General features: G+C 47.0%; 2 protein-coding genes across 3 annotated transcripts; both read right to left on the reverse strand.

The window, feature by feature from the left end:
* Positions 1 to 415: 415 nt before the first annotated feature.
* On the reverse strand, positions 416 to 7,708 carry Garin1a (golgi associated RAB2 interactor 1A). Of its 2 annotated transcripts, none has more exons than XM_057788210.1 (5): positions 7,556 to 7,708; positions 6,182 to 6,363; positions 3,910 to 4,159; positions 2,584 to 2,702; positions 416 to 610 (listed from the first exon to the last, which is right to left on the reverse strand). In XM_057788210.1, exons 1-5 carry the CDS (start codon positions 7,706 to 7,708, stop codon positions 421 to 423), a joined length of 894 nt encoding a protein of 297 aa, XP_057644193.1. In that variant the 3' UTR covers positions 416 to 420. The 2 variants fall into 2 exon arrangements, with proteins under 2 accessions (XP_057644193.1, XP_057644183.1); XM_057788200.1 differs by having other exon boundaries at positions 6,182 to 6,370; positions 7,542 to 7,708.
* Positions 7,709 to 16,460: 8,752 nt separating this feature from the next.
* Positions 16,461 to 19,019, reverse strand: Hilpda (hypoxia inducible lipid droplet associated). The gene is made up of 2 exons (XM_057783809.1): positions 18,874 to 19,019; positions 16,461 to 17,304 (listed from the first exon to the last, which is right to left on the reverse strand). Exon 2 carries the CDS (start codon positions 17,246 to 17,248, stop codon positions 17,054 to 17,056), a length of 195 nt encoding a protein of 64 aa, XP_057639792.1. The 5' UTR covers positions 17,249 to 17,304; positions 18,874 to 19,019; the 3' UTR covers positions 16,461 to 17,053.
* Positions 19,020 to 23,565: the final 4,546 nt, after the last annotated feature.

Genomic DNA, 23,565 nt, shown 5'->3' on the forward strand with positions numbered 1-23,565 from the left:
AGGGTTTTTTCATACCAAAGTCCTGCCTCTGGGTCCCGCTATCTCTTTGACAATGGAAGTTAGAGCGCTCCTCAGAGACCGTTTCCTTTGCGCTGGATAGCTCGGGTTGGTCTAGATGCTTTGGACTTGGCAGGCCAGCGCTTACTTCGCATTTACTTTTCTGCTTTTTCGAGTAGTGAGCGGTGATTTCCAGCCAGCCCTGAGCCAGCTGCCCAGATGTTTCCGTGTCCCGTCCGTCCCCCCCCCCCCAAAAAAAAAAACACAACCTGCAACAACAAGGACTCCACTGGAGGTTTACTGGTGGAAGTAGAGGAGCGTCTTGGCATAAGCGCCATCTCATCTCTCCCGTGGTTACTTGGCCCACTGTGGGAAGCAGCATTATACGAGGCAGGGCTGGCCGACACGCGTTCTGGTTAGGTGTTAGGGTCCCAAAAAGTTCTCTCCTAAGGAGCTGGCTACAGGAACCTGCAGGAAGCTCTCGTTTGGGTTCTCTTGTTCCCAGAGGCTGTGGGTCAAGGTAGCTCTCATGGGCATATTAACTGAAGATGCCACCAGTGGGGGGGTCTTGCAGCTGTTGGAGCTCTCGATTTCTATGGTAGTCTCAGTGGATCTGTGGGAGTCCAGAGAGTCCCAGGTCATAGAAGACAACAGAAAGGAAAGAAAACAGTGTTAGACTCCACTTAAGGGCTGGAACAAATACCTCAGCAGTAAAGAGCACTTGCTACGCTTTCAGAGGACTGTATGGCATCTTACAATGTCTATGGCTCCAGTTCTAGGGGGTCTGATGTCCTCTTCTGGTCCCCACAGGCTCTACAGGCAAAACACTCTACAAGCAAAACACCCATACACATAAAAAAAAATCTGCTTAAATAAACTGTTTTTTAAAGGATGGAGAGAGATTCAGTAGTTAAGAGTACATACTTCTCTGCCAGAGGCCAGCCCGAGTTACACAGTAAGACTTTGTCCCAGAAAAAGGAAAATAAATAAAAACAAACTATGCAGGGCCTGGTGGGGCACAACTTTAATCCCAGTACTGAAGAGGCGGAGGTAAGCAGATCTTTGTGAGTTCAAAGCTAACCTGGTCTACATAGTGAGTCCCAAGCTACCCAAGAGCTAAACAGTGAGGCCCTGTCTCAAAAACGAACCAACAAGCAAAAATCCAAAACAATACAGAGGTGTGCTAATACACTCCGGTAATCCTGCACTTGGAAAGTAGAAGCAGGAGGGGGTCAGTAGTTCAAGATCATCTGTCTTTGAACAAAACTAAAACAAAAACTCCAAATAACAAAATAACCCAAGAAAGCTCCTAAGAGAAAAAAATCAATGTAAATGAGGAAATGGAAAGAGAAGTTGATGACCCTGCCTTGGAAAAATAATAAAATATTTTTTTATTATTTTATGTGTATGGGGGTTTTGTTTTCATGTATGTCTGTTCACCACTTGTGTGCCTGGTACCTGAGGAGGCCAGAAGAGTGTGTTAGATCCCTTGAACCTAGACTTATAGACAGTTGTGAGCTACCACATGGTTGTTGGGAATTAAGCCTGAATCCTCTGGAAGAGCAGCCAGTGCTCTGAACCAATGAGCCATCATGTCGGCTCCAAAGAAAGAAAAATTTTTTGGAGGCCGAGGCAGGAGGATTACAGCAACTTCAAGTCTATTCAGAGCTGCAGAGTGAAACCCTGCGTCAAACAAGCAAACAGGACCAAGGGGCCAGGACTGGAGTGGATGTAGCTCTGTGGGTTGTCTGACTGGTACACATGAAGCCCTGGGTTCGAACCCTAGCTCTTGGGACATGAAGGCAGGAAGATCGGGAGTTTGAGGTCACCCTTGGCTATATAGTGATTCTGAGGCCATCCGGGCAATAAGAAGCTCATGGGGGAGGGGAGAGGAGAGCGGAGGAGGAGAAGTGAGGAGTGGGACCAGACTGAGGGCATCAAGAAGGTAGACTAAGGTACCAGACATTTTAACTTCCAAAGTGAGGCTGTTTTTGCAATCTGAAAGAACCAGATTTTCTTTTCTAAAAGGGCACCATGATCTGTAGGGACTGTCCAGAAAAGCAGCTTTTAAAGCCATGCAACAAAAAAACTCCTCCCAGTGGAAAAAAAAATCACAAATTATGTGTTGATGGCAGCGTATGAGTTATATTTGCCCTGCACATGGGGTTCAATCTGTGGCTGCTTGTAAGGGAATTAGTTGAAACTTGGAGCTAGGAGGAGTCTTTGGTCACTGCCCATTTTACACCAGAGGTAGAGAGGACAAAGGAGGGGCTCTCCCAAGAGGCCTTTGGGATTAGTGAGTCAGTAGCTAACTGACTCATTTACTAACTCACATTTCTTGGAATTAATTTACCCATTTTTCACTTCTATTGTGTATCTGCCATTTGAAAACAGTGGAGTTTATCTGTAGAATGAACATTCAGATGCCTGGGTGCTACAGAACCTGCTTTCAAGCACAAGCTTGGAAACAAAGCTATGTGGCTGACTAGAATAAAAAGAACTAGATCTGGCTGGACAGAGAGTGTCATAGGCACCATGAATCCAGGTGAGGGCGAGGGATGCTGGAGCTAACAACACAGGACTCACCTGTCTCCTGTGAGCTGGTGTCTTTTTGAGAGCCCTAAGAGACTGCCGCTGGTCCGCTCAGCCGCCAGCAGCATTACGGTCTCACTGGGCTGGGAGGATGCTGGCACGCTGCTTTCAGGCTGTGTGGGGAAATTCAAGTCAGAGGGTCCTGCTGCTATGGGAGCGTCCACGCTCTCCCTGGCAGGGCCTTGAAGGAGTCTGTGTGACTGACTTCAGTTTCAGGCCTATAAGCATTAATTTACAATATTGCCAGGCCAGTGATGGGGGGCCTCTGGCAACAGCACACTTTCTCTGGTGTGCTGTGGAGGCTAGGCTCTCCAGAGGGCACGGAGTGGACCTTAGAGCAGCTGATCTAAGGTGATTATCAAAATACCAAAACACACACCTTAGTGAAACAGCTTTAAGATCTCACATTGGGAGCAATCATCTGCCAGACTTTGCTCTGGCGCTTCTTCACTGGGCAGGTCCCGGAAGTCCTCACACCCCAAGGGAGCTCAGTGTAGTGGTGTGTATGTGCAATCCTAGATCTCAGGAGGCTAAGACAAGAGGCTAGCCAGAAGCGTGAGGGCAACCTGGGCTACACTGTGAATTCTAGCCCAGCCTAAGCTATAGAGGGAGACCTGTGCCAACAATAGCACACACACACTAAATAAGTAAATGATGAGAAAATACAAAAAGGCAATAGCTCGGTGGTAGAGCAAGCGGAACACTTGTCTAGCATCGAGTACGCAGGAGGCCTTGCATCTACCCACAACAGGAGGGGAAGCTGTGGGAGCTGAGGCAGGAAGATCTTGAGTTTGAAGCCAGCCTGGGCTATGTAGTGGGATCCCATCTTTACAAAAATGCCAAAAGAATAAGTCTATCAGATATATTCCACCGTGGTCAGGAAATGGTGTCTAAATGAGGGGAAGGGCCCATGAGAGGATATAATGTTTTAAAATGTCGACGGCATTGCATTCAGTAACATACATTCTTGTCCCTGAGATCCACGGGGATCGGTTCCAGGATCTACCATCCAGTATCCAAATCCACTATACTCAAGTTTCTTATTCAAAAGACGGAGCTTTGGCACATGCCTCACATAACACAACGCCATGCAAGTAGCTGCTCTCCTATATTGTTCAGGGAACCACGGCAAGGGAACAATATTTTCTCCTGAATATTTCCGACCCAAGGTGTGGAGTGGGTTCGTGGATGGGGGACCTGCATATATGAAAGGCCAAGTGTCCATTTGCATGTGTGAGCATTCTGTGTGCAGGAGTAGGTACATGGAAACACGCCTCTCTGTTTCCTTCCCTGCAGACGCTGGGGGGCGCCCCCACTTACTGTTGTTTCGATGGAGGGGTTGGGTATCTTGGGCACCAGGCAGTGAGTGAACTGGATCCTCGGGTCTTTGGTGGTGATAGACAGACCTTTCTGCAAAATCTTCACCAAGCGGATCCAGAACTGAAACACGGCCTGTGGATGTTTCTCATGGAGCCGCAGATAGTAGATCTTCTCAGTCACTGTCCTAACCCGAAGGATGCGCTTGGTGTAGTCATAGATCTGTAGCTCCACATACTTCAGGGGAAGGATCCTGGGCATGATCAGGAAGTTTGTGTGTCGGCACCTCCCGCGCTGCCTGGAGGGCGCTGACAGTACACAGCTTCTGCTCTAAGGGTGGGGACTGACTCCCCTCTGATCATTTGCAGGCTCTCTGTCCCTTAAGAAAGACTTTGCATTACAGTGAGTGTATGCCTAAATCCCACCACCTGGGAACTGAGGGCCTGAGCTATGGGACTTTGTCTCAAAAAATATTAAACAAAAATAATCTGCCCACATCAGCCACCACTACTGTTACTGGTGCATACTGTCTCAGTTCTCATTAAACCCTTTCATGAGGGAAAGAGAAACGTCACTTAGTATGCATTTGTAACAGAGGCTTGGAGAAGTTTGGTAAGTGAAGAAAGAGGTGACTCAGAAGATTTAAAAAAAAAAAAAGGCATTTGCTGTGCAAGCATCGAGGACTGAGTTTGAATTCCCAGCACTCATGTTTAAAAGAAAAAAAAAATGCAGACATTGTCATGTGGGCCTTAACACCTCAGGACTAGATGCCAAAAGAGGTGGATCCTGAGAAGTCACTGCCAGCCAGCCTAGCCAAGCCAGTGAGCCCCAGCTTCAGTGAGAGATCACCTCATGGGAGTACAGCAGAATATGACAGAGCAGGACATCCAACATGTCCTCTGGTCTTGCACTCTGACACAAACATAAACATGCTTGTATCTATCCAACATCACACACATATGCACACACACATGCACACATGCATGCATGCATGCACGTACACGCACAGTGAGTTGGTCACAGTGGTCACCCTTGCACTTGGGAGGCTAAGGCAGGAGGATTAGGCATTTAAAGTCACCCTCAGCTACCCAGTGTGAAGCAAGCATTAACTTCAGGAGACCATTTCTCAAAAAAAAACAAAACCCGAATTAAAAATCTCAAGATTTGTTTACACTGAAATCTTTGTAAGAGGGAAATAGAACAAAGATTTCTTAATTTCTAAGCCTTTCCCTCCATCTTTGATTCCTGGAATCAAACAAGTGAGAAAGGTGAATGTCTCATATATATTGAGGTTTTATGTTTTTCTGTTCTTTTCTGTGATCCCCTGCCCTCATCTCCCGAGTTCTGGGATGAAAGGTTTGTATCACTGTGCCCAGGTTATTCAGTTCTGGGGGTCAAACCTAGGGTTCTGTGTGTGCCAGGCATACACTCTGCCAACTGAACTATGGTTTTCCTTTTTTTTTCTTTAAGGTTTAGTGTGTGTGTGTGTGTGTGTGTGTGTGTGTGAACGTCACATATATGTAGGTATCCTGCAGGTGGTTGTAAGCTGTCTAACATAGCTGCTGGGAATTGAACTCAGGACTTCAGGAAGAGCAGCAAGCCCCTTATCCACTGAGTCCTCACTCCCTATGCTCCCCCACCCTTTTCTGAGACAGGCTCACCATTCTGGAATTTGCGAGATCTTTTTTTCAACCTCAATATCTCATAGCCCTATTTGATTTGAATATCTCCATCTTTGGGCTGGCGAGATGGCTCTGAGGGTAAAGGTGCTGGTTATTAACTCTATGACATGAGATCAATCTCCCCATAACCCACATAGCAGGAGAGAAGCAGCTCCTAAAAGTTACACACACACACACACAGAGAGAGAGAGAGAGAGAGAGAGAGAGAGAGAGAGAGAGAGAGAGAGAGAGAGACTGACACTCTTCCACTTCTAGGACAACCTGGTCTATATCATGAGTTCTAGGCAAGCCAGGGTTACATAGGGAGACCCCATCTAAAACAAACAAACAAAAACAAAAAACAAAAGACCCTGAAAATAAAATAAAATGAAGCCAAGCTCCTCGGACACTGAGCTGGAAACAGGAGCTCTGCTGCACCCCTTATCTGCAGCTCTGCACTTGTTGCAAAAAAACCAGCATCAAGTCAACAGGTGGATGAACTCTGCGGAGCTTATGAAGAGCACTGCATTTTCTTCTGATCTGAAGCCCACCCGCACAGTATACATATGCCTGTCAATCATTCCACAGCCCCATCCCCTCTCTCCAGCCTTTACCTGCTGAGAGTGATGACAGGGGCACCAGGTGTGCTAGAGGTGGAAAACGGACCGTGAGGCCAGGTGACGTTGGCCATTAGGAGGACGTTGGGGAGTGGCAAGGAGGGCACAGAAGAGGTTACCCCGATGATCATAGTGGCAGATTTTTCATAGGCATCCATCCAGTTTCCTTGCTTAGTGACCTGGAAACCAAGCCCAGACACACAGGTCAAAAAGAGAGAGAGCAGACAAGGAGACAAGGGGTGGAAGGACACAGATACCAGACAGGGCCGCTTTGGCTTGGTGAGCTAGACCATTACCTGTCACCGGCCCCTTTAATAGGTCTCCCCAGACATAGTCTGCTTCCTTCCTTCCTTCCTTCCTTCCTTCCTTCCTTCCTTCCTTCCTTCCTTCCTTCCTTCCTTCCTTCCTGTTTTTTTGAGACAGGGTTTCTCTGTGTAATAGTTCTAGCTGTTCTGGAACTCGCTTTGTAGACCAGGCCGGCCTCGAACTCACAGAGATGGCCTGTCTCTGCCTCCCAAGTACTGGGATTAAAGGCGTGTGCCACCACCACCAGGCTAGCACAGCTTTCTAATGACCTGTAAGGGAAGAAAGTTCTACAGGAGAAAGAGAGTAGACTGGGAAAGCCCCAGGAAGCTCAAGTGGAGGAGGCTGGAGAACTTCCCTCAGACAAGAGAGGGCAGCTTATTGCAGGGCCTCAAACATCCTCTGCTTCCCATAATACGTGGGGGCAGGGGCAGGGCTGGGTCAGTGAACCACTTGCACAGGGGCATTGGCTCAGCTCACCCTAGAAGTGCGCCGAAGCTGTGACTATTAAGGAGCCATCGGTAACATGGAGACACCTATGTGTCCAAGACCAGCGGCCTTCTCCCAGTGTTCTAGCCAGCTCTGGCAACTCTACACCCCACGTGGGAACCGGAGACAAAGAGAAACCCCAAGGAGGGCGGAAATTTGATTCCTACCAGCCTCAGTAATGCTTCAAGAAAAATGAATTCTGGCCAGGCATGTGCCTTCAATCCCAGCACTCACAAGGTGGGACAGGTGGATCTCTGTGAGTTCAAGGCCAGTCTGGTCTTTAGAGCAAGTTCCCAGACAGCCAAGGCTAAACAGAGGAACCCTGTCTCAAACAAACAAATAAAACAAAGCAAAACACCCAAAACAAAAACAAAACAAATCTTCTTTTTCTCTCCCTAAAATCAAACAACCTTTTTTTTTTTTTTTTTCTGTGCCAAACCACTACTTAACTCTTTGCCGAAGTCTGCAGGGAGTTCCTCACACGATGGGCACAAAGGGAGGTGATCTTGGGACCTAGATTCTCTGGTTCCCTCTGGCCTCCCCTACCCTCAGGACTCATCCTTAGGATGCAGGAGGTACCTGGATGAAGGTGCTTTCAAACACCACTGAGTCAGAGAACAAGTTGAATTCTGGAGAATGAATGAGTTGACAGAGAAGACCATCCTCCACTCCAAGTTCCACTCCAGGGCCCGGGTCTCTGACCGCAGGAGGGAGGCCCCTAATTTTATTCATTGGTTCTTAAAAAGAATGGGCTGGGGAACATCTCTGGGGCTCCACACAGACCCAGCCCAACTCCAAGGTGTTGTTGGGACCACTGCTCCCCCCCACCTCCCCAGCTCCAGGTCCCCGCTTGCTTATGGTTGATCATGTCCACCAGAGCTGGGAGGGCCTGTCAGCTCACAATGGCAGCAATGACATCAGGGCATGCGATGGCTAACAATAGGGAAGAGAGAGGAGGACCGGAGGGGGACGTCTAGGACTGTGCGCTGACTGCAAACTAGAAGAAAAGTCCCAGATTCTAAACATTCATCCTTACCCCAAGCAGGGGAAGAATGACCTTCCCAAGCATACGCCAAGACAGCTGGTCAGGCAAACTGGGGATAGGTCTCTGGGAAAGTCACAGGCTTTGATCCTCTCTCATCATTGGAAGCCTCACACAAAAGCTCTTTGTAAGTTCAAATTGTTTACCTAAAGTCAGGCGTTGGGGACCTGTGAGGGCTCAGCAGGTAGAAGGGCTTGCAGCCAAGCCTGAAGGACAGCATCTGATCCCTGAGATCCACAGGACAGAAGGAAAGAACTGAGCCGGCAGGTCGTCCTCTGGCCTCCACATGCAGCTTCGTGCAGACGTTCAAACACACACACACACACACACACACACACACACACACACACATTTAAAACAACTAAATGTGATGGGAAAAAAAAAGCCAGGCTCTGATCTGCCCAGGATAATGGAAGGGTGTGAGAAAGGGAATTAATTTTCTTTACCCCATCTTATGGGGAAAATGAGATTTAAAAAAGTGACAACCAGGCTGTTACTTGTTTATAAAGTGTGAACAAAGGAGGAAGCAACGACTTGATGGTGTGTCTGTTGAAGCCAGCTCAGAATGGGCCACCCAAAGAACTGGGTGGGGCATGTGCCCCTGCGGTGTCAGGTACTTGGGAGGCTGAGGCAGGAGGAGTGCTCGAACCCAGGGGTTTGAGGCCGGCTTAGATCCCATTCAGAAAACTTTAATGAAATATATAGACCATTTCACGAATCTGTCAGGGCCCATACTGGTCTCTTTCTTTTCAACCATATTGCTGAAGTAAACCCCAGAAAACCTTTTTTTGGGTGACATGGATTTCAAAGTATTTCATAAACACCTTTACTTTCCTTTTCATGATGTTATTGGCACAGGCTCTCACTGGCTGCCCTGGAATTGAGTAGATCAGGCTGGCTTCAGACTCAAAGAACCGCCTACCTCTGCCTCCCAAATGCTTGGACTAAAGGCATATACCACCACACATGAACAATAAACACATTTTAAAATAATGCATCATCAAAGAAATTGTAAAATGTCTAGACTGGGTGTGTTAGGAATTAGTAAAATGAAAACTACTTGTCCAGAAAGATGAGTTTTAGCAGTTGATTGTGGAGTGGGGGCTCACTCCTGTAATCTCAGCACCTAGGAAGCTCAGACAGGAGGCTTGCTATGAGTCTGTGGCCAGCCTGGGTTGCTTATTTGAGGACAGCTTGTACAACAGAGGGAGGCTCGGCCTCAGAACAAAAACCAAACCAGACAGGCAGCACTCAGTGTGCCTAAGCTCCGTTCAGCCAACAGAACGTGCTCTGAAAGTTCACATGCACTCAGGGCGAGGCAGGTACCATGTTACAGACCCAGAAAAGGTCATGCTACCACACATAAGCCCTTCTCTCTTTTCTCACTCTCCAGTCCGGCACACCTATCCCCTCTCCTTTCCGCTCCTATAACAAACGACTGCTTTCTCCAACAGAAAGAAAGAAAAGAGAAGGAACTGCTACTGGTCATGAAGAGACACACAATTCCTTATTAACCACAGGAAAAGAAACATACTACATTCGTGTATTCAGTTTGAAGATGCTTACAACACACACACACACCACATAAATTTTTATATCTCCATAAAGCTAGTGACCATCATATTTATAATATATCTTTTCATCACTAAGGTGAGATTTGTTCATATAATAAATATTATTGAGCACCTACTATGTGCTAGGCAGTATTCTGGATGCTTGGGATACTTCAATTAACAAGAGCTATTTTTTTCCTCTGGTTCTGAGGACTATACTCAGAGCCTTGCACTTGCGAGGTGAGTATTCGACCACAGAGGCTGACTCTTACCATTTATTTACTTCCATTTCTGTTTGTTTAAGATAGTGTATTACTGTGTACCCTTAGCTGTCCTAGAATTTGCTATGTAGACCAGGCCGGCTTCAAACTCACAGAGATCTGCCTGCCTCTGCTGAATGCTGGGATTAAAGATGCGCACCACTACTTCTGGTCCCAAAAGCTTTTTGCAATGAGATTCAGAGAGAAATAAAAAAAAATTATAGAGTGTACTGGAAGGTTCTATAGAAATAAAAGAACTAGCCGGGCGGTGGTGGCGCATGCCTTTAATCCCAGCACTTGAGAGGCAGAGGCAGGCGGATCTCTGTGAGTTCGAGACCAGCCTGGTCTACAAGAGCTAGTTCCAGGACAGACTCTGAAGCCACAGAGAAACCCTGTCATGAAAAACAAAACAAAACAAAACAAAAAAAAGAAAAAAAGAGCCGGGCGGTGGTGGCGCACGCCTTTAATCCCAGCACTCGGGAGGCAGAGGCAGGCGGATCTCTGTGAGTTCGAGACCAGCCTGGTCTACAAGAGCTAGTTCCAGGACAGGCTCCAAAACCACAGAGAAACCCTGTCTCGAAAAACCAAAAAAAAAAAAAAAAAAAAAAGGAAAGAAAGAAAGAAAGAAAGAAAAGAACTAAATCAGGCGGTGGTGGCGCACGCCTTTAATCCCAGCACTCGGGAGACAGAGGCAGGCGGATCTCTGTGAGTTCAAGGCCAGCCTGGTCAGCAGCACCTTTGTTGCAATGAAAACTCTTATGACCCAACTTCAGCCATCTTTTCCCCCTTTCTTTCCCTGTCTTCCTTTCTTTGCCCCTTTCTTTTATTCCTTTCTTTGGTTTTGAGTGTGCGACACGTGAGTGTATCTGTGTGTGTTTTCCTATGTGGGGTGTAGACATGAGCATGGTATCTGCGGAGCTCAGAGGACAGCCCTCAGGTGTTGGCCCTTACCTTTCACCCTGAGACCAGGTCTCTGTGCACTGTGTACCCCAGGTCAGGTAGGTCAGCAAGCTTCTTTCAGCTCTCCTGGGCCTCGGCATCACAGAAGCTCCCGCTACTCCTGTTATGGGATCAGAATTTAGGTTGTCAGCTTGCTAGGTCAAGTGTAACACTGAGTTTATTTGAACTGTCTATTCATAGCTAGCCTCGTGCTGTTCTAATGGTTGAAGTTTTACAGAACTGATAAGATTAATTTGAAAATGTTTTTTTCTTCTTCCTTCTACTCCCACCCCTTCCTTCCCTATTGAATATGGTACAAGAATCCCTTTCTCCTCAGCGTCCTCTAGATGGCAATAGAGCTCAGACCTCCAGTTAACATTTAAAACTTGGCGGAGGTTTCTAGATGTCTGTGCCTTGGCCCCTCGCCACATCTTTGCTCAGACGGCCCCCAGCTCTCTTCGTTTTAGCTGGTCTCAGTGCGCTCTTGTAACCCCACTACATAGACAAGGCTGCCTTGTGAGCTGGTTCTCTCCCCACATGGGGTGCGCTGTGTCCACACAAGCACACACACACATTTATCACACACGTGAAACTACAAGGGAAAACAAATCAGAAGAGGCTCTTCATTAACACCTACCTCCAAATAGCTTCCCGTGCCTCTCTCTGTCCTACATGAATATCTCTCACAGAATTACCATCTGAGGTTTTTTTTTTTTTTTTTTTTTTTTTTTTTTTTTTTTTCCTCTTTCCCCTCTAGTCCTCTAGTGTCTTATGTCTTATGCATTATTGGAGGAGGTCAGTGAGGACGGGGTCTGAATTCCGGAGGTGCTGTATGCAATGTGTGGTCCAGCTCAGCGGCTACATTGCTGTAACAACGCCGCCCCTACCCCCAACCTCTTAGCACAGTAAAGGCTGTTTTCCCTCTCTCCAGGGGTCAGTTGAGGCTCTTCTCTGTGGCAACCTCACTCCAGGGCTTACACCAATGGAGAAGTTCCGTACAGACCAATCCTAGTTCCCCAAGCACGGTAGGGAGGCAGGGCTGGGGGGGAGGGGGAGCTTCCACGCTGGGAATCAGTTCTTACCTGTTCCAATCTACTCAGAATTAGGAAGAATTAGTTCTATGACCCCGTTCAACCACCAGGGGTCAGGAGTGAGCTTCTAGGCAGGAGTGGTAGCGTTCACTTGTAATCCCGGCGCAGGAGACTGAGGCAAGATTGCTGTGCGTTTGCGTCCATTCTGGACCCCACAGTGAGAGTGTCTCAAAACAAACAAAGGAATGCAGGAATATTTGGAGACTACAATGACTAACACTAGTAGCCTTCCTGGTAGGCAGGCCATTTCATTACCGAACTCACTTCTCTCCTGCAGGTAAGACACCCTTACTTTTTGTTTTGTTTTGCTTTGCTTTGTTTTTATTGAACTATACATTTTTTTCTTCACTCCCCTCCCTTCCTCCGAGTATAGTCCTCAGTACTGAAAAAAAGAATAGCTTTTGTTAATTGGCTCCAGGCTCCTGCCACAAGCTTCTGCCTCAGCTTCCCTCAGTGGGGGACTGCCAGCTGTCCTTTCTCCCTAAATTGCTTTTAGTTATGGGCTTTATCAGTGATAAAAAAGAAATTAGGACACTAGGAAGCACTCTGCCGGCTGAACTACATGTCTAGGCCCTAACTTCTCTCTCCTTTTATATTGTTTTTGTTGAGCGACACTTTCTTCTCCACTCCCTTTTCTTTCCCCTTCTGCCCTCTCCCGTGACCCCCCAGGCTTCTAATTTACTCAGCAGATCTTGTCTTTTTCACCTCCCTTTGTAAATTTTCTTTGTTGTCTTGGTTCCCTGGGGTTGTGGCCTGTAGGCGGCTTTTTCTTTGCTTTATGTCTAAAAGTCACTTATGAGCAAAAACATATATTTGTCTTTCTGGGTCTGAGTTACTTCACTCAATATGATCCATCCATTTGCCTTTAAATTCCAAGATGTCATTATTTTTTACCTCTGTATAGTACTCCATTGTGTAAATGTACTACGTTTTCTTTATCCTTTCTTCAGTTGAGGGGCATCTAGGTTGTTTGCAGGTTCTGGCTATTACAAATAATGTTGCTGTGAACACAGTTGAGCACATGCCCTTGTGGTATGAGTGAGTGTCTTTTGGGTATATACCCAAAAGTGGTATTGCTGGGTCTCGAGGTAGATCATTTTCTAATTTTCTGAGAAATCACCATACTGATTTCCAAAGCAGTTGTACAAGTTTGCATTCCCACCAGCAATGGATGAATGTTCCCTTTACCCCACAACCTCTTCAGCATAAGCTGTCATCAGTGTTTTTGATCTTGGCCATCTGACAAATGTAAGATGGAATCTCAAAGTTGTTTTAATTTGCATTTCTCTGACAGTTCAGGATGTTGAGCATTTCCCCAAGTAAGATACCCTTATTCTTCCCTCAATGGGAAAAAATAAAATAAAATTTTTACCTACAATTCAAACTTAACAAGTTCTGAGTGGGGCCCAAGTTTCTCTACCATACCTGAGCTATCTGTGTGGGACGTTTCCACAGATCTAACACGTGGTAACAGGAGGAGGCCTGGCTGACAGCCATCAAGCAGATGAGGAGAAGTGGGGGTGGGGCACAACAGCCTGAGATTGCGAACTGAGTGGTGTGGGCACCTCCCTCCAGAGGAAGGGGGAGCACTGGTTAGGCAACTGTTTCCTTTTGGAGCTGAGGTCTTGCTACAATATAACCTAATATGTTCTTTTTTTTTTTTTTTGTGGTTTTTTTCGAGACAGGGTTTCTCTGTGGTTTGGGAGCCTGTCCTGGAATTAGCTCTTGTAGACCAGGCTGGCCTCGAACTCACAGAGATCCGCCTGACTCTGCCTCCCGAGTGCTGGGATTAAAGGCATGCACCACCACCGCCCGGCTCCTAATATGTTCTTGACTGATACAAAAATTGGAATTAGCTGGGCATGGTGATGCAGACTTGTAATCCCACCAATTCGGAGACTACGGCAGGGGGGTTGCCAAGAGTTCAAAGTCAGTACAGACAATATAGCAAAATCCTGTCTCTAAATTAGTGTGCATGTGTGCACACAAAGCCAACAAACACCGATATGTGTGACATTAGCTTACATGGAGGGCACGTGTGTACCACCATGCTGGGTTTCCAGCCATATTTTTTACTTGTACAACTATTAATTTATTTGGGGGGGGCACATTTGTGAACATCAAAGAACAACTTACAGGAGTGGGTTCTCACCTTGCACCATGTGGGTCCTGGGGGTCAAATTCAGGTCATCAGGCTAGGCAGCAAGAACTTTTACCCACCGAGCTATCTTGCCAGACCTCCAATATTTTCTTTTCATTTACACTGGGGGGGGGGGGGAATGCCAGCACGCCACACTGTATGTGTAGACTTCAGAGGACAACCTGTGGGAATCAGTTCTCTCTCTCCACTCCGTAGGTTTCAGAGATCAAACTCAGGTCTTCCTACATCTTGATGAGTGCTTTACCTGCTAAGAGCCCTCCAAACACAATGACAGTACTGCATTAATGAAATCAACTGTAACCTCATCAGTATCAAGACTAGCTTACCATATGCCCAGAGCAGATGTGACAACATATCTTAAACCTCAACAATTAAATCACAAGTTCGAGGCCAGCCTGGGCTGCACAGCAAGACCCAATAAAGAAATCGCTTCTTGAACCTTTGGCTAAGAAAAATGCACGATGTACCTAGAATGGGGAGTTTGGCAATACACTGACTACCACACAGCATAGATAAAAATGAATCCCTATGCCGGGTTTATCAGTCAGTTGCATTAAGAGCACCCAGAAAGCAGGGCTGGTTGAACAGGATGCTGTGTTCCATTCCTTTCTTGGGGCAAAAGGAAATCAAATTCATAAAATAGTGTACGTACAGAGATGAGAGAAGATGAAGTAGCTTGAGGCAAAGTGAACACTTTCACATGCAGCACGTGGGATGGAGCGGCGGAATCGGGGAAGGAACCCTCTTTGCCTGTCGCTGTGCCACACGCCTTTAACCTCAGCAGTTGAGGCAGATGGGGCTCTGTGAATGAGAAGAATCTGGGTCCCTTCGTGAGCTCTCATGGCACATACTGAACACGGGCTCTTGCAGACAGTAGCTGACTTAAGTTGACAGCAGACAGAGTTAAACAGTTGCACGGGTGAATAAGATAATGAAGAGAGCCGGGCGGTGGTGGCGCACGCCTTTAATCCCAGCACTCGGGAGGCAGAGGCAGGCGGATCTCTGTGAGTTCGAGACCAGCCTGGTCTACAAGAGCTAGTTCCAGGACAGGCTCCAAAGCCACAGAGAAACCCTGTCTCGAAAAACCAAAAAAAAAAAAAAAAAAAAAGATAATGAAGAGAACAGAATAGCCAAGAACTGCAGGAATGCTAGTCCGCTTTTAGACTCAAGGAAAGGCTAGGACAGGGCATTTTTCTTAGAGATGGATCAGTCCCAAGAAGACCAAATGGTCCTTGGGGGAATTAATGCAACAACTCTGCCTTGAAGACACGTCTCTTACATAAAATGGCATACCATCTACAGAGGAGCCAAGTATATCCTAACACAGGCTTACCTCTGAGTTATTTATAGTACCTAACATGATATAAACCAGGTTCAAAATCCCAGCACCCACATGCAACTCAACACTGTCTGTAACCTCAAGATCTGACACTCACACAGACAGACCTGCAGGCAAAATACAAATGTATGTAAAAGTAAATCAATATAAAAAATATTTCCAGGGCTGATTTGGTTTCAGTGGTATAGTGCTTACCTTGTATGTACAGAGCCCTGTGTTCAATCCTGAGCACTAATAATCAAAAGCTCAACCGACAACTGTTGAGTCCCTGCAGCCGGTTATGAAGGACCAATTGTGATAGCCTATTCTCATATACCTAACTGGCTCATACAGGGCAAACCTGAAAGGCCCTGTCCCCAAGTAAGTTTATTTTATTTTATTTTAGTTTAGTTTTTTGAGACAGGGTTTCTCTGTGGTTTTGGAGCCTGTCCTGGAACTAGCTCTTGTAGACCAGGCTGGTCTCGAACTCACAGAGATCCACCTGCCTCTGCCTCCCAAGTGCTGGGATTAAAGGCGTGCGCCACCACCGCCCGGCCTCCCAAGTAAGTTTAAACAAAATTTTTTATTTGTGCTCGGTCTTGCTACGCAGCCTTGGCTGTCCTTGGAACTTTTTGGCAATCCTCCTGCCTCAGCTTCCTAAGTGCTGAGGATCACAGGCATATACTACCATGCTCAGTTCCTGAACAGAGCTCTGAGCATTTTCTTGCTCCTAAATTTGAAAACACTAAGTTTACGTATAAGCCATCCATCCCATCATTTAGAAGGTGAAGGCAGGGAGATAAGAATATCAAGACCAGCCTTAACTACAGGAGACTATCTCAAAAATAAAAATGGCCAGGTGTGGTAGTGGGACACACCTTTAACCCCAGCACTAAGAAGGCAGAAGCAGACATCTCTCTGTGATCTACATAGGGATCTCCAGGATAGCCAGGGCTGCACAGTGAGACCTCATCTCATAAACAAATACATAGATAGATAGATAGATAGATAGATAGATAGATAGATAGATAGATAGATAGATCTAGAATTTAAACTTTTCCTTAATTTCCAGGGCAGACATGTCAACATGACACACATAGTGGAAACATATATAGTCACATTTATTGCATTAGAAAAATTCATGTAAGCCACACAGTGGCTGGATCTCCCACACCCTGAGCGGGTCTGATCATCCCACAGCCCTCTTTAGACACTATTTACAAACACATGCGGACTACATTGGAGGAAGAACTTAATGTACAACTGTGACCTGGACGCTGGATATTCCAACCTCTCTAGCTTTATAGCCAGCCCATAATCCCTTAACAGCTGTCCAAACAGCTCTCATGGAAGAAACTCAGTATCAAACCAACCAGAAGATACTTAGGTCCAAAAGAGTCCTTCAGGACAGAGGGCTAAAAGAACCTGACCCTCCCAGCAGCTGAAGCTGGTACACCCTCATCTGAGAGCCACATTGCAGAGGATAGCAAAGCATTTAGCAAACGTCGGGAGAGTGAGATTCCATCCCACAGCCGGCCGGACAACCCACTTCTATTAAATAGGCCCCTTTCCAGGGTAAGGGACATCCAAAAAAGGCCCTTCCAGGCCCAGTAACAGTTCTTTGGAGACATCGATGCTGCCGCTGCGTTCAGAAATAGAACACTTGGTTGGCATGCTGAAGTTAGCATTCCAAAGTCTGGCTGAAGCTTGGTTTTATTGTACTCCTCCAGATGGATGGTCTGGAAGGCCTTTGGGAGGCTCTGTGTTGGCTAGCTGACCTCTGGTGATCCAGGGGCTCCCAGGCACTGGGCTCTCCAGTAAACCCCCGACTGACTCCATCAGTCTAACAAAGATGGATAGCAGGGTCAATACGACGCCCAGCAGATAGAGGTTCAACATGTACTTCATGGCTGCAATGCCCAGCTCCTTTGCAGGGGAGTAGAGCTGCCTTCTGCTTCTAGATCCTGTGGAGAGAGGAAGAGTCCGTAATCTAGGCTCTGGCATGTGCATGCATCCTTCAACCCTTGTTTGCACTGGAGCAACAAAAGCCCCGCCAGCCAGGGAGCAGCGAGCCTGCATGTTTGCTTACAGCAGCGTCTCCAAGTATATTTGCACTACAAACGCCACGGCTGAAGAACAAATCACACTCTGGAATATTTTCAAGAACACTGTATAGAACTGCTTGTCTGTCCTTCTTCTCACTCCCTCCAGAAGCCTGCTATGTAGCCCAGGCTAGCCTCATACTTGAAGCAATCCTCTTGTCTGTGCTGGGATAACAGGTACAGTCCACGCATCCAGCTACCTTTACTTCTCTTGAAGACCATTCCTACCAAGAGCAATGGACAAACCCTGTGTTACAGTGCCGGTACTTACCTTTATATAAGGGGCAGATGGAAATATAAGAAAGTCATGCTGGAGAGATGGGGCTCCACCATTAGCACTGGCCCGTCTTGCAGAGGACTGGGGTTCGATTCCCAGCACCCACATAGCAGCTCACAATCTGTAACTCCAGTCCCAGGGAATCTGACATCACCTCTGGTCTCTACAGGCATCATACACCCATGATGCATCACAAACATGAAGACAAACACGGAGGCAAAATGCCCATACATAATATACAAAAGAAAATGCTAGATGTAACCAGTGCATGCCTGGGGCTACACAGTGAGTTAAAACCTAGCCTGGGCGCCGGGTGGTGGTGGCACACGCCTTTAATCCCAGCACTCTGGAGGCAGAGGCAGTCGGATCTCTAAAGCCAACCTGGTCTACAGAGAGAATTCTAAAGAGAAACACTGTCTTGGGAAAATAAAAGAGGCTCAAATTATAACTCAAGTGGTATAGAGAGCTTTCCCAGGATGTTGAAGCACCACAAGAATAAAAAGAACATGCCCTAAATAAGGCAACCTGTATAGTTAGTCTCTTCTGAATCACACATTTGATTATAAACTTCCTGAACGTCACTATAAATATGATAATGGTGGCAAAGGCCTGTAATCCCAGCTGTGAAGGAGGCTGAGGCAGAAGGAATGCATGTTTAAGGTCTGCCCCAGCTACAGAGAGAATCAGAAGCTACTGTCGAGAAGCCTTGTCTCAAGTAAACCACAAGAGCTGGCAACATAGCCAGCGGTATAAGCCTTAGCATACGCGAAATTCTAAACAGCAATCACAAAATAACTAAAAATTAAATCAAGTTAATTTGTCCAAGCATACTTAAATGCTTTCAAGTAGCTTAGGCATTCTGGAAGGCACTCTGGACCACGCGATCGTCCTACAGACAAGAACAGAGCCTTCCGAGGGGCAGTTACGACACAACACTCGTAATACATAATACATTACAAAGGGGAAAATAAGGGTGTTTGGGGCACACATGATGGGCGAGCATTGGTGGCTCAAGGGGTTCATAGATTGGACCAGGCCAAGAGAGCCTAGGGACGCTCTGGAGGCACAGTCTTTAAGAGAGTCCAGGCAGCCCGATCGATGGGACAAAGGATCCAGGACTCGGCCTCCGGTCTGGAGGGTCCTGGGCCAGTTACCTCAGGAAGAAGAGTCAGGAGACGGCTGCTCGCTGTCACAGCAGGTCGTGCAGGCGCAAGGAGGAAGATCCTTTGAGTAGTAGCGTAGAAGCTCCACGCAGGCACTGCTCGGGCCGCGAATAAGTAGCAAAGAGAAAACGACGCCTCGAGGCCCCGCCCACCAATGGCCGAGGTCACGCCCTCGGGGGCCGCGCAAGCGTACTGAAGCCGCATGCACGCTTCTCCGGGGCACGTCCGCTGCTCGCCCTGTCCCTGCCTCAGCTGGACGGGTCCTCGCGGAGGCCGCAGAGAGTCGCGGCCAGCACGCGGCTTGCGGTTGACTCACTGCTGTCCGGAAAGGGTCTGGCGTGAGGATCAACCCGGCCGGCCTTCTAGAAAACCAGAAGCCAAAAGGCGCCTTCACGCCACTCTCCTCGTCACCATACTTGGAAGTGACACCGCTTGGGGGCGTGTAGAGAGTGAAGGCCCTGCAGGGGTTCTTTTTAAAAGCTGGTTCTTACTGTGTAGCCCGGGCTGGTCTCGAACCCTCCCGAGTGAAAGTGAAATAATCTCCTGGCGTTAAGGCGTTTGGACAAATCACTTTGCCCTCAGTGGATCCGGTCCCCAGTGAGGGCATTGACTCCTAGATGCTTTTTGTATTCATTCATTTAAAATAAACGACTTGCTTTTAAAAGGTACCTTCAGCTTGAACTAGAGAGGGTTTCAGTCCTGGAAACTGATCTATCTGCCTTACTTACCCGCCGGCCCCGACCAAGACAATGCAGACATTTTGTCTCCAAAGGGGAATCTCAGAAAAGATTTCCTGGGAAAGCCGAGAGTGGGAAAAGACACCCCGCCCCCCGCACGAGCCTAGAATTACGGACAGTTCTAACAGTGAACATCCACACATGGAAGGTTGTGGGTGGTCCTATGCCTTCTCTGGGTGAAGAGTGGACTGGGATCGGAGGCAGGGATCGAGAGGATCCCCGATCTCTAGGATCAGCGAGTCAATGTACCGGGCAAGAACCAACTCTGTGTGGGGGAGAAGCCCTCACCTCTAAGCGAACCGGAGTCGAAGGGAGGAAGCAAACTCTTGCCGTGACCTTTCCCCTACTTTTCAGGTCGTCTAGTCAGTCGCAGAGGGGGCGGGGATGCCCTGAAGAAGAGAGACGTGCTGGCCGGCAGACGACGGTCCGTGGAATCAGTTTTCCTTGAGCAAACCACATCAGTTTTGGTTCATCGTTATCCATAGCGTCTGTGCCCCTTTACCTAGAATTCCACTTCTGGGAAATATCCCTCAGGTAAGCTTCCACCTCTGGAGAATGGAGTTACCACAGTACTGTATCCAGTTAGGAAGGACGGAGAAAGCCCACAATAGAAGCTGGTTCTATAAGTGATAGGACATTCGTACAAGGATTGCTATAAACCAGGAAGAATAAAGGCAGTTTGCACACACACACACACACACACACACACACACACAGTCTCCACTGTATGTTGTTAAGAAAAGGGGCTGCAGAGTGCTTACCTTTCCATTCTAGTACTACCCATAATCCCAACATTTGGAAGGTGGGTACATGAGGACCAGGACAAATTCAAGGTCTTCCAGTACCTAGTGAGTTGGGTACCAGGTTACCAGCAACACTGTCTCAAAACCCCAGGGCAAGGGCAGGCTGATCTCTAAATTCAAGGCTTGCCTAGTCTACAGAGCCGACGACTTTCAGGATAGCAGGACTACACACAGAAACCCTGTCTCAAAAAACTAATATAAATAAATAAATAAAGCAAAACAAAAACCATTGGTATATACCATAATGTTGATGAAACTTGAAAACATCATGGTGATTAAAAAGAGCCATTCTCGAGGCCAGAGAGGTGGCTCAGCAGTTACAAACCCTGGTGGCTCTTCGGAGAACCTGGGTTCAGTTCCCAGCATCCACAGAGTGCACCTCTGTCTCTTCAGGCACTGCACACATGCAGGAGAAACACTCATACACATAAAACAATTTAAGACACATGTAAGAAACACTCATACACATAAAATAATGTACGAGTCCATTTAGGTGACATGTCAGAGTAGACAAATCTAAAAAGAGACCATAGAATTTAATGGTCACTATAGTGAAAGGCGGGAGATTTCTCCCCTGCCTCCTTTGGTTTTTGATACTTACTGTGTGATAAAGTTCTATATCTCACACACACACACACACCAGAAACTGAAATCTGCTGCATGGATTATGTCTGAATAAAGTCAGATTTTTAACTTTTTTTTTTTTTTTTTTTTTTTTGGTTTTTCGAGACAGGGTTTCTCTGTGGCTTTGGAGCATGTCCTGGAACTAGCTCTGTAGACCAGGCTGGTCTCGAACTCACAGAGATCCACCTGCCTCTGCCTCCCAAGTGCTGGGACTAAAGGTGTGCGCCACCACCGCCAGGCTCAGATTTTTAACTTTTGAGCCAGGGTTTTGCTGGCCGTAAATGTCCCATCTCATCTTCAGTCTTCCAAATGTGATCAGAGGCGCAGGCCACCCTTGCCTGCCGAGAACATTATTTGTTTTTAAAAGGGTAGTGAAGGACATCTTCAGATAAACAAAAACAGAGAACCACCACAGGCCTTTACAAGGGAGACTTCTGATGTATTTAAAGAAGAAAATGAAGGTCAAAAGGAGATGAGCTGCCAAAAGAAAGTGGCCACATGTTTAGAAAACACATGTGTCTATCTAAATAAACTATGGTAAGTCAACTCTATTTTAATAATAATGATTAGTGTGGGAAAGTAAAATTAGATGAACTGAGAAAACCCTGGTAAACATTTAAGATGGGAACAGGAAACTGGGTGTGGGGTTGATTATCTACAGCCCTAGCCTGGGAGAGGTGAGGCCGGAGGCCCAGTTCAAGGCAGCTTCAACAGTATCACGAGCTCAAAGCCAGCCTAGGCTGCTGGAGCCCTCTGTCTTGGTTAATCTTGATCATCAGCTTGATAGACTTTATAATCGCCAGGGAAACAACTCCTGGGAAAGTCAGTAAGGTGTTTCTAGATTAGGTTGGTTATAGCAGGGGTCCTGGACTGAAAGAAAAGAGAACCGAGCTCCAGCATCCCTGCAAAGTTACCAGCTGCCTCCCGGGCCTGCGGCCAGCCTTTCCCACCGGGCTTGAGAGACTGAGAACCTCAAATTCTACACCAAAATAATCCCTTCCAAGTTGCCTTTGTCAGAATACTTAGTAATAGAAACGTAACTCCGATACTCTTTTTCACAATGGCTTTTGTCAGGGTACTTTATTACGATAATAGAAAAGGAACTACTAGATTGTACTTCTTAGTGGGCATGGGGGGAGGCCTCAGGGAACAGAGATAGAATTGAGTCAGTCTTTTTATTTGGGTGGAAAGGTCATTAGACTTTTTGTGTCTTCTAATTTAAATACTCAACAGGCTCAGTGGTTTTTAATCCCATCACTTGGGAGGCAGAGGCAGGCAGACCTCTGTGAGTCTGAGGCCAGCCTGGTCTACGTAGAGACACTGTCTCCAACAACAACAACAAAAAACAAGGAATAGATGTCCTTCCTGCCCCCATCCTGAAATTTTCAGTTTTCAAACCATTCAGTAGGACAGAGTAAGGCTTCAGCTGTGCACTCTCTTGTAGCTCCTGCAACTGGAGAGGCTGAGGCAGGCTGTCACTTGAAGCTGGGTGTGAAGCTAGGTGCCGTGGGTCACATCCTAATCCCAACCCTTCCGAGGCTGAGATAGCATGGAGAGTTTGGGGCCAACTCCTGATGGAGAGTTACTTTCATTTAATAAAGAAACTGCCTTGGCCCATTTATAGGCCAGCCCTTAGGTGGGTGGAGTAAACAGACAGAGAGCTGGGAGAAAGAAGCCGAGTGAGGAGTCGCCATGATTCTCCCACTCCAGACAGACGCAGGTTAAGATTCTCCCTGGTAAGCCAGCTCGTGGTACTACACAGAATATTAGAAATGGGTTAGATCAATATGTAAGAGCTAGCCAATAAGAGGCCGGAACTAATGGGCCAGGCAGTGTTTAAAAGAATACAGTTTCCGTGTAATTATTTCGGGGCATAAGCTAGCCATGCGGGCGGCCGGGTGCTGGGGACGCAGCCCCGCCGCTCATATTACAACAAACTCCAGTTGCTTAGCCGGAACTGGAATGGGCAGGGGTTGGGGGAGGAAGGAAAGAAGGAAGACAAATAAAAGACAAAAACTCCCCAAAACTAAACAAAGCAACTCCCCTAAGAGTTTCTGCCCTAAAAAGGAGGAAATGTGACCCAGAATGTAAAGATCTCTTACTGTTGGATCCTCAGTGTCAGACATGCTCAGTCAATACTGGATAAGTGATGGATGCTTGGTTCACTCTCTTCTACACCCTAAATGCCATTCCTCAAGTAGCCTTCCAAAACAGCCCTTATACGTCAGCACCAGAACCCTCTCCATCTCCCCTGCTTGGCTTCACTTTGTCTTCAGAGAGCCCAACGGCACCAAACCCATCTCACATTTATCTGTCAATTAATTTCTCCCACAAGACTGTATCTCTGTGAGAATGAGGATTTGTGTTGTTCTGGAAATTGCTTCATACCTCCACCCAGAACAATGCTGGACATACATAGCAGGTGCTTATATTGTTTGTTAAATGAATCATTTTGTGTAAGTGAGATATTTTCATGACTTTTTGGAAGTAAAAGAACAGCTGCTGGAGTACTGAATGCA

This window comes from Chionomys nivalis, chromosome 1 (genome assembly GCF_950005125.1).
Source record: "Chionomys nivalis chromosome 1, mChiNiv1.1, whole genome shotgun sequence".
Classification (NCBI taxonomy): Eukaryota; Metazoa; Chordata; class Mammalia; order Rodentia; family Cricetidae; genus Chionomys; species Chionomys nivalis.

Coding starts and splice junctions, on each gene's coding strand:
- Garin1a (XM_057788200.1), bottom strand. CDS start 7,708: ATGAATAAAATTAGGGGCCTCCCTCCTGCGGTCAGAGACCCGGGCCCT. Junction 4,160..6,181: donor CCTGTCATCACTCTCAGCAG/GTAAAGGCTGGA, acceptor GATCATGCCCAG/GATCCTTCCCCTGAAGTATG. Junction 2,703..3,909: donor ACCCCTCCATCGAAACAACA/GTAAGTGGGGGC, acceptor TTCCCCACACAG/CCTGAAAGCAGCGTGCCAGC.
- Hilpda (XM_057783809.1), bottom strand. CDS start 17,248: ATGAAGTACATGTTGAACCTCTATCTGCTGGGCGTCGTATTGACCCTG.